At 47.6% G+C, this 9,980-nt stretch overlaps 1 protein-coding gene across 1 annotated transcript; it reads right to left on the bottom strand.

Annotated features, from left to right (window-relative positions):
* Positions 1-513: 513 nt before the first annotated feature.
* Positions 514-9,616, bottom strand: LOC131203750 (sodium-dependent phosphate transporter 1-like). The gene is made up of 10 exons (XM_058194302.1): positions 9,054-9,616; positions 8,763-8,903; positions 8,564-8,649; positions 7,012-7,108; positions 5,407-5,526; positions 4,424-4,663; positions 3,614-4,166; positions 3,235-3,420; positions 2,948-3,032; positions 514-1,486 (listed from the first exon to the last, which is right to left on the bottom strand). Exons 1-10 carry the CDS (start codon positions 9,421-9,423, stop codon positions 1,325-1,327), a joined length of 2,040 nt encoding a protein of 679 aa, XP_058050285.1. The 5' UTR covers positions 9,424-9,616; the 3' UTR covers positions 514-1,324.
* Positions 9,617-9,980: the final 364 nt, after the last annotated feature.

Genomic DNA, 9,980 nt, shown 5'->3' with positions numbered 1-9,980 from the left:
GTGACTGGCTGAAACCATGCTATCTTGCTAAGGACCAAATCTGAAATTTATAGTTATGTAGCAATTTACACCAGTGGTCCCCAACCTTTCCGGCTTTGTGAACTGGTGGGGTGGAATGGAAATGGGTTGTGTGTGGATCTCAAAGCTCCATTTGTGTGAGCAACAGGTGCACATGCCTGATGTTTGTGCAGCCTAATTCTAAATGGGCTGTGGCCTGGGGATTGGGGACCCCCAATTTATACAGCACTGTGCTTGATATACAAAGACAGAAGCATTCCCCAACATCAGATCTCTCGTTGCGCTTGCATCGTTAATCACAGCCAAACCATGTTTGGAGACATCAGTCAGGCTTTGATAAAAATAAGTTGTGGCTTAAGAGCAGCAGGTGGCCAAAATCTGGTTTCAGCCTCTTCAGGTTAAAATCCATCCTGGCAATTCCATTTGAATTCAGCATTATAGTTCTTAAAAGAATTAAGCAACAACTAGCCTGCAGGTTAAATGAAAATTCCAGTGTTTTTTAACAACAGGCAGAAATATTTAATTCCATTCTTAGAACTGTACAAGATATATAATACAGAACTTTTCAAACACAGTTCCTGCAAAATTCATTAAATATTTATTCATCTGAATGTTCCAAGAATTATTCCAGGTACCAAAAAAGTATTAAATAAGAGACTATATCTTTCACTCTCTCTCACACACTTAGCAAAGGACTTTGGAAATCACTTCTTCCCCCAAACAATAACCTGACAACTTTCAGAAAGGAAAAAGGCTTATTAGCCAAATCTTTCTGCTTTTCCCATTTTAAATTATTATTTTAAACTAATTCAGTTGTTTTTGTAATCTCCAACTACTTTGGGTACTGCTACTGCAAGCACATCATATCAAGAACACAGCTATTATAGTCATCATTGTCCCACCCATACATTTATCCCAGACAGCCTGTTTTTTTTATTTAAAAAGATTTTATTTATAAAAGTGGCACTCGCCACCGATTTTCTGCTAGCTTACATTCTTCCTCATTGTGCTCACTAAAGTTTGTTTAGCTTGCAAAAGAATGATATCTCTTGACAATATTAAATATGAACTTAAAGCCAGATTTTCTTTAAAAAAAACATTTAGAAATATAGACACAATGATTTGTAGACCTAGCACTTTTCTAGTTCCAAGAAAGAGGTCGGCAAAGAAGCAGATACAGCACAAAGAATACACTCTGCCCTTTTTGCAATTGGTGGAGCCACCTTAACACTGTTTCAGCCACTTGGCAAGAAGATGTGGACAGAGGCTTGTGCAGCAAAGCTACTGGGCTCTCAGCACATCCGTTTCACACTCCCAGGATGGGGTACTTGAACAGAGCCATGATGGCTGCACTGAGGACTCCAGAAATGGGGACAGTAACAAACCAGGCCATGAAGATATTGCGGAACAGACGCCAATCAACAGCCTTCTTTGAGCGCAGCCAGCCTACAGATACCACTGATCCAACCTGGACAGGAGACAAAAGTACAGAACTTAACAAAGTGGCAGTCAGTGCCCAGCTGGAATTAAATGCCATTCATAGCAGTTCTCACACACATTTCCCCTGGACTCAGGCTTGTACAACCCTTGCGATGAAGCCCAAAGAAAATATACTGTTTCACCAAAAATAAGACATCCCCTGATAATAAGCCCAATCGGGCTTTTGAGCACATGCACTAAAATAAGCCTCCCCCAAAAATGTGCAGCCAGTCCTCCACCATTTCCTCTGCTTAGGGTTAGGGAGACAAAACTAGAAATCAGGTAAGAAGGCAAGAGGAGCTCCATCTTGCTCCACTCGCCTCAAAATATTAAGACCTCCCTGAAAATAAGGCCAAGCGCTTATTTCGGGGTTCAAAAAATATAAGACAGATTTTGGGGAAACACGGGTGGTCTAATCCTGGGATGTCAAAGTCGCGGCTCTGGATATGCACTGGCCATGCTCTGTTTAGCAAAGGGGGAAAAAGTCACGATACGTCAAGTTTTGACACTCCTGATCTAACAGAAAGGCAAATGTGATCAATATAATTGATGGACAGTTGACTTGGATAATCAAGAATTATTCTTCTTCAAGCCAAGTATTAGAACGAAACTGGAGCTAGCTTCTGAGCTTTCTAAAGAAAGATACAAAAGTCAGTGATGAGCACAGAAGAATCACAGGCCAACCATGTGTAATATTCATTTTACAGACATCTTTTTACTTACTTTACAGTGAGTTGTGCTGATAGGCAAGCCCACATTTGAAGCAATGATCACCGTCAAGGCAGATGCCAGCTCAATGCTGAAGCCACTGTGGAAAAGAAAACTAAAATCAATATGGAAATCAGGAAAGGGCAGAGAGAACTCAATGGGGTTTATGAAAAGTTCCAAAGGATTCTCGTGTTTCAAGCTCACTGAAGCCCTCGCATCACCCCACTCGGTTCCAGCCCGGCTCCTGGGTCAAGCGGCTCATTTCCCCGGCTGTGACATTCCCTCGTGGACAACTCCTACCTGGAAGGGGTGATGGGCGTGAGATCCTTGCCCATGGTCTGAATGACTCTCCTCCCCCAGATCCACAAGCCAGTGCAGATCCCAACACCTCCGTAGAGCAGAAGCCAAATAGGAGTGGCTACCGTGGAAGACACACTGCCCGTTTGATAGACCAGGTAGAGGGCAACCAGAGGGCCAATAGCATTGCTGCCAAAAGGGAAAAAGTCACGATACGTCAAGTTTTGACACTCCTGATCTAACAGAAAGGCAAATGTGATCAATATAATTGATGGACAGTTGACTTGGATAATCAAGAATTATTCTTCTTCAAGCCAAGTATTAGAACGAAACTGGAGCTAGCTTCTGAGCTTTCTAAAGAAAGATACAAAAGTCAGTGATGAGCACAGAAGAATCACAGGCCAACCATGTGTAATATTCATTTTACAGACATCTTTTTACTTACTTTACAGTGAGTTGTGCTGATAGGCAAGCCCACATTTGAAGCAATGATCACCGTCAAGGCAGATGCCAGCTCAATGCTGAAGCCACTGTGGAAAAGAAAACTAAAATCAATATGGAAATCAGGAAAGGGCAGAGAGAACTCAATGGGGTTTATGAAAAGTTCCAAAGGATTCTCGTGTTTCAAGCTCACTGAAGCCCTCGCATCACCCCACTCGGTTCCAGCCCGGCTCCTGGGTCAAGCGGCTCATTTCCCAGGCTGTGACATTCCCCTGCGTGGACAACTCCTACCTGGAAGGGGTGATGGGCGTGAGATCCTTGCCCATGGTCTGAATGACTCTCCTCCCCCAGATCCACAAGCCAGTGCAGATCCCAACACCTCCGTAGAGCAGAAGCCAAATAGGAGTGGCTACCGTGGAAGACACACTGCCCGTTTGATAGACCAGGTAGAGGGCAACCAGAGGGCCAATAGCATTGCTGCCAAAAGGGGAAAAAACACATCGGGTCAGCCTCAAATATCCCTCAAGTGGCAAAAGGAAAAATATCCCCCGCACCCACCGAATTTTTTTTATCTCAATAAATAAGACAGGAGTAACAACATGCCAAACAAACGCTAATTCTTGCGCACAAAGTAACAAGAATTATTTAATGAATTATCAGCCAGACTGACCTCACATCGTTCCCTCCGTGAGCAAAGGAGCCAAAGCAGGCGGTCAGAATCTGCAGGAACTGGAAGAGCAGAGACACTTCCGGCTTGTCCTGGTCATGCCACTCATCCAGAGAGCAATCGCTGTCCTTCCGGTTAGCAGGCCCCCCCAGCTCCACTTTCTGCAAATCCACATCGGCGGGGTGGGCGTCTGCCACAGCGTTGCAGTAGCTGGTGTAGCTGTCCATGCGGATCCTCTTCTTGGAATCCACCCCGGGCCACGTCAACTTCTCCATCTCCTCTGCTCCCTTCGATTCCGCCTCCTTGGCCCGGAAGGAATCCAGGGGCATGCCGCATATGGCCATGGTGTAAGAGGTATAGCTGTTGTTGCGCCGCAGGGGCTTCTCTCCAGAGTCGCCCATGCAGTCGCCCACTTTGGCCAGGTGAAGTTTATGGAGGAGCTCCTTATAGAGCCCAGAATCTTTATGCACAGTGTGATAATGTCCGCTGGAGCTGATGTGGTTACTCACCACGTGGTTCAATTGAACCAGACTCCCATTGGAAAGCTGCATGGCTCCTGCAGGAATAAAGGAGGCAGTTGGACCTCAACAGCAGCACATGTAAGCTGCTACCTAACTACAAAGGACTCGTTTTCTAATACTGGGAGTTGAAGTCTGCCAGGCTTAAAGTTGCCAAGGTTGGAGAGCCCTGCTCTAAATTGATTTGATTTTGATTTTATTTGATTTTTATATTTTTATTTTATATTTTTATACTAATTAGCAGACCCCCACTAGACCTATACCGGCAGTTACTGAGCGAGTCCCCTGTACTCACCACTGTAAATGATGGTTTCCTTCATCTCAACCTTCTCCCGTTCTGGGATCTCCTCCAAGTCTCCCAAGTTGAAAGAAACGGCTCTCTCCTCAAGAGCCGCTTTGTGAGGCGCATCAACTGGGTTGCTCCCATCTTCATCATCAGCCATGATGTTCTCTGTGGCCTTCATTTCGTCTTGTTCTTTCAGGCTGTCCTTTTTCCTCATTAACGGACTCTCGGAAGGGCTGGGCTTTATCTCTTCTGCAGAAATAAGCAAGCTGCAACTAAGGAAACCATTCCCCTCCCAAACTTATTCCAAGGCCTGGATCCAAAGTTTAACCAAGTAGCAAAGATCTGCAAAATCCTCACTCCACAATACTTGGTAACTACGTTAACTTCTCCTTCCTGCCATAAAGTTAAATGCAATAGTTTTATATATCGCCCTGTGCTAGGCATAGGCAGCATGTGGCCCGAATTACAGGAGTTCTGCAGAATGCTTGGTACTTTAGGATGAGGAAAATAACTTGCATTTTATATTTCCAAGCGTGCCTTGGAACAGGATCCAAAAGGAAACTCATTCTGAAGGAATGGGTTGGAGTAAGAAAAAGGAAATTGTTTGCCAGAGCTAGAAACGTAACGTGCATGGATGGCTCTAGAAACTCCCAAGATTTCACATCAGAAAGGCCACCATATTTCCTTCAAATTCAGTTTACTGTTTTCATTCATTCAACTGTTTAACTAGACAGCCATGTAAAACCAGGGGTCCCCACCTTCGCAGTCTATGGCCTGTTAGGAACTGGTTCACACAAGTGAGTGAAGCTTTATCTGTGCATGCATGGATTTAGATGGCGTACAAAACCATTCCCCCCCCCCCGGAAAAAATTCTTTCCCCACAAAACCAGTCCCTGGTTTCAAAAAGGTTGGGGATGGCTGATCTAAAAACGTAACATCTAAACACTCAACTATGCAGCACAATCGCCTTCAAATTCATTTCATCTACTTACGTTCAATTTTCTTCTTCATTCTTGGACAGATAAAAAACCAGACGAAGAGAGCACACAAAATAGCACTCCCCGAAGAAACAAGGATCAGGCCCCACAGGGGAATTTTGTCAAAGCCCAGCACTAGGAAATAAAACAACATATCTTGAAACACGGCGGCCAGGGCCCCTTCTGAGAATACAAAAATACTCCTCAGCCTAGTAGGCACATAATAGCAAGGACAATGCAGCCCTGATTCCTCTCACCTCCTTTTTGCATGTTAAGACTAAATAGCTGCAAGACGACATGACTTTTACATCACCATAGCACCAATATGGTTAGTCCATTGCATGTCAGCCATTTGGTGTCCCTCGCTGGGGAACAGTCTGTTCAACCCAAGAAGTTAATACAATGCCCATGTCCATGTTACATGCCAAGCGAATAAGCAGTTTGGCTTTACATGCCATCCTGGTTCACAGAATTAACTAGGACAATTGGATTCACACAACACACTGAACTAAAATATACCCAGGTCCAGCTTAACTGGTGAATCCAGTCTAAGACATTTCCTAGAAATGGTAATGCCGGGGAAAAGAAACCAAGAAATCTTGGCTGATCCATATCCACAAATTTGGTATCACAACTGATCTAATTATTTTCCAAGCAACATCTAATGTAAAATAAGTCACAGAAATTAAAAACTGAACAATGGGAGCATTTTTACAGGATTAGAAAAATTAGGTTGCCAAGATGATTTTGGGAATAAGTTCCAGGTGAGATGGTTATGGCCGAGATATCCGACTCATTATTCACATATACATTTCAAGTAATACGCCCACCAAAAGGGTCGCTCTAGCACACCGTGGGACCACCAAAGGGAAAAGGGCAGTTTCAGGCACTTAAAAGTTAATTCGAGTACCTGCAATTTAGACCTGTTGCACCAGGCTGCTTTCCAGCAGAAATGCCCTTGGTAAATAGGATATCTCCCTGGTTTATAGAAAAAAACGCTAAGTCCAGCTTCTTTCTCCCACCAAAACCCTTTTATTATTTCAAGAGATTCAGAAGGTTCCAGCACAGAAGTATGACATTCCTCTTCCACACATTTGTTGCCAGCACGTCTTGGACAAGGGGAAGGCAGGAAAAATTCTTTTGGAATCTAACATTCAAGGCATGGAGAGCCGGAGCGAGAAATCCACCCAGAGCCTCCTAGCTGGTAGGAATTTGATTAGAAGAATGTGGGAAACGTTCTGGTTTAGCAGTAGCTAGGATCCCGAGTTTCAGCAGAAGACAGCATGAGAAGGAAAGGGAGAGGTGAGGTCAGTCTGCAGGCAATTGGGGGGGAGGGATTTGTGGAACACCAGCCGCAAGTCAGAAATAGTAGCTCCTGTGAGGATTTAAGAAGAAAGGACTCTAGTAATTTACAGAGTGAACAGGCCTCTTGGACAGGATAACTATCTAAGGTTGAACTCAGCGTATGTATGCTAGCCTGCAGCTTTCTGTAATGGCCCAGACCAGTTGCCTTCTAGAAGAGTTCGGTCCTGTAAAGCAAAAGGGGTAAAATTCTGTGTTTGATTAAGAAGCTTATAAAGGGTTATAAAATTAAACCTCAATATTTGAAGCTTTACTTACAGGGTGCCCCGCTATACATGACCGAGAAGAGATTGATCCCAATTGTGCAGGCATAGAAAATGGGCAGTGCACGTAATCCGTTCGGAACAGGATCTTCCTACGGAAAATATATTTTATGACAACACATTACTATAAAACATTATCCTGAAGTTTTACTTCTCCAAATACATGGAAAACACACATGACATATTTTAAAGGTCCAATACTAATCTTGCCACCCACAGGGCAGAAAAAGGAAATATTTACTACCTTTGAATCTTCTGGGGGGAAATGACATTCATTGACCAATTTCAGAGCTATATAAACTTCATATTTTTGCAATTGCTGGGGAAAACATTGAGGATTCTGCAGCTATTTCAGTCTCTCCCAACCCAAAACCACTTTTTTTGTGGTCTTCCCAGAAAACCATCCATGGGAAAGCTTCAACGGGATACTCTAAAGTTTAAAAAAAAATCAATACAGGTATAGTCCCTCAGCTTACAACACTGAACATTCAAAGTGAGGTCATTGAAAAAACAAATGACAGGTCCATTTTTCAGGTTTACAACTGTTGCAGCATTCCCATGGTCATATGATCACAATTCAGACGTTTGACAAGTGACTCATACTAACGACGGGTCTTGTGATCACCTTTTGTGACCTTCTGAGAAGCAAAGTCAATGGAGAAGCCAGATTACCAACTGCAGATTCACTTAACTGTGGCGAAAAAGGACACAAAATGGGGCAAAACCCACTTGACCAAAGTCTCACTTAGCAACAGAATATTTGGGGTCAACTGAGAGTGTAAGTCGAGGACTACCTGTATAAAGGAAAAACTTCCCTATACTAAAAACTTGATCCCTGGGTAACCAAAAGCAGCAGTAAAGGTTGCCTATTACTGTATATATGAAAAATAAAACTAATGTTGAGAGCACTCACTATTTGGGTGTTCCCATCAGCCTGAAGCAAACTCCCAACTCTAAAATTCTACATTTACAACCTAATACATGTAAATCACATATCGCTGCTATATCAGTTAAACAAGTAGAAGAGGGCAGTGAAGAAATATTTTATTTAAAGTTTAAGTGAAATGTTTCTTCACTGCCCTGTATGCTTGTTTCATTTGGCTCATCATAGCGAGAGGCACTTTTCTCAACCAGAGAACCATCCCACTGTGTATTAGCCTGTTCTTGCCCACCAAACTTTTTTACAAAGGCTACATGGCAGAAGCCAGATCTGTTGAGAAAAGACTCAATTTCTAGCCATGGGTGTCTAAGAAGCCACCAGAGAACAGCATCTTAAACCAGTTTATTTTCCCCCTCAAGACTCCTGTTCGACAGCACTTCTCCCTAACCACATACATTCATGCAAGGACAAGTTTGCTGTATAACATTCGGTGCTTAAAAGCCCTTTTTCCCCTCGTGAGAAGCCTGTTGGGCCTGCAACGGGCTAAAGATAGCAGGGCAGCCCACGTGGTCCTTCCGGGCCACTGATGCCCCCGGATTAGGTCTTATCTGCCATGGGCAGGCATGGAGCTCCCTATCCGTCCTTCTTCGGTTGGCATCTGACCTACCTTGCTGAGGATAAACAGCCTGACCAAGAAGAACAGCACGGCGGACATTATGCCAGAGAGAAGCGGGGAGATGAACCAGGACAAGACTGGAGGGAGAAAAAGGGCCAGAAAGGAGGATGTAGACGCCATTGACGGGACGGCCAGGCGCCGAATCCCTCCAGGCTCCATCCTGGAGCAGCCGGGCTCCCCTCCTGCTTACCGACTTTCAGCAGCTCGGACCACCGGACTCCTTTCTGCCCTTTGGCCACCAGCGAGAAACCGATAGTCGCCCCGACGATACAGTGGGTGCCCGAGATGGGCAGCCGGAGAAAGGAGGCCGCCAGCTGCCACACGGCTGAGCCTGGGGAGGGGAGGGGAGGAGGGGGCGTCAGGGGAGCCGGCCTTGACCAGACTCCCCTCCCACCCCTCCCCATCCCTTCACCACCCCCGAGACCCCTTCCTCCCCCTCCCTCCCACGGCCCTTCTCGCGGGGTCCCTTCCTCCCCCTCACCGAACATGGCGCTGACCGAGCCGGCCATGAGCAGCTCCGGGGCTGTGGTGTAGAGGCCCACGTCGATGAGGCCCTTCTGGATGGTCTCGCTGACCTTGGCGCCCAGCAGCACCGAGCCGGCCGTCTCGAAGACCGAGGCCAGCACGCAGGCCCGCCGCAGGCTCACCACGCCCGAGCCCACCGCCGTCCCGAAGGAGTTGGCCACGTCGTTGGCGCCCACCGAGAAGGCCAGCACGAAGGCGATGGCGAAGCCCAGCGCCAGCATCCACAGGAAGGCGCCCAGCGGGCCCGACGCCGCCGCCGCCGTGGTCGCCGTGGCCGCTTCCGTGGCCAGGCCCGCCGCCAGGGCCGTGGGGACGGCCGACGCCATGCGGCCCAGAGGTGGGTTAAACCCGCCCGCCCGACGCTACCAGAGAAGCGAGGCGGACCGGCTCCGCGGAGGCCGCCGTAACCCCGCCATGCCCGCCGCGCCCACCCGCCGCCGCCGCCGCTCCTGCGAGGGAAAGCCGCGCCTCACACCGGCGGCCCAGAGGGGGTTCCCTTCCCGCCGAAGACCCCGCGCCGGAGACAGACAGACAGACAGACGCCTCGCCGCCCGGCCTCGTGCGCGCCTTTGCCTTTGCCTCCGCCCGCCCGAGCACACGCCTCCCCCTCAGCAGCTCGCCGGCTCCGTCTGGCGCGCGCGGGAGCCCCTTTTATAGGCCGGGACCACGTGACGCCGCGCGCCCCGCCCCGTCTGCGGCTGGTCGCGAGGCCGGGAAAAAAAAAAGGGCGGAGGGGGACAGGCGCCGGCCGGAAGAGCGCGTGGGCGGGGCCGGCCTTCCTCCCGGAGGGCCCGCGGGAGGGGAGGATGCGGCTGCTCCCCCCGGCGGCGCCCCCTCCCTCTCCTCCGCCGCCCGCCCCAGCGGCTCTGAGCAGGAAAAGCGG

Source organism: Ahaetulla prasina, chromosome 9 (assembly GCF_028640845.1).
Source record: "Ahaetulla prasina isolate Xishuangbanna chromosome 9, ASM2864084v1, whole genome shotgun sequence".
NCBI lineage: Eukaryota > Metazoa > Chordata > Lepidosauria > Squamata > Colubridae > Ahaetulla > Ahaetulla prasina.
The sequence above is the reverse complement of the archived record's forward strand: the minus strand, read 5'-3'. Positions and strand labels throughout refer to the sequence as shown.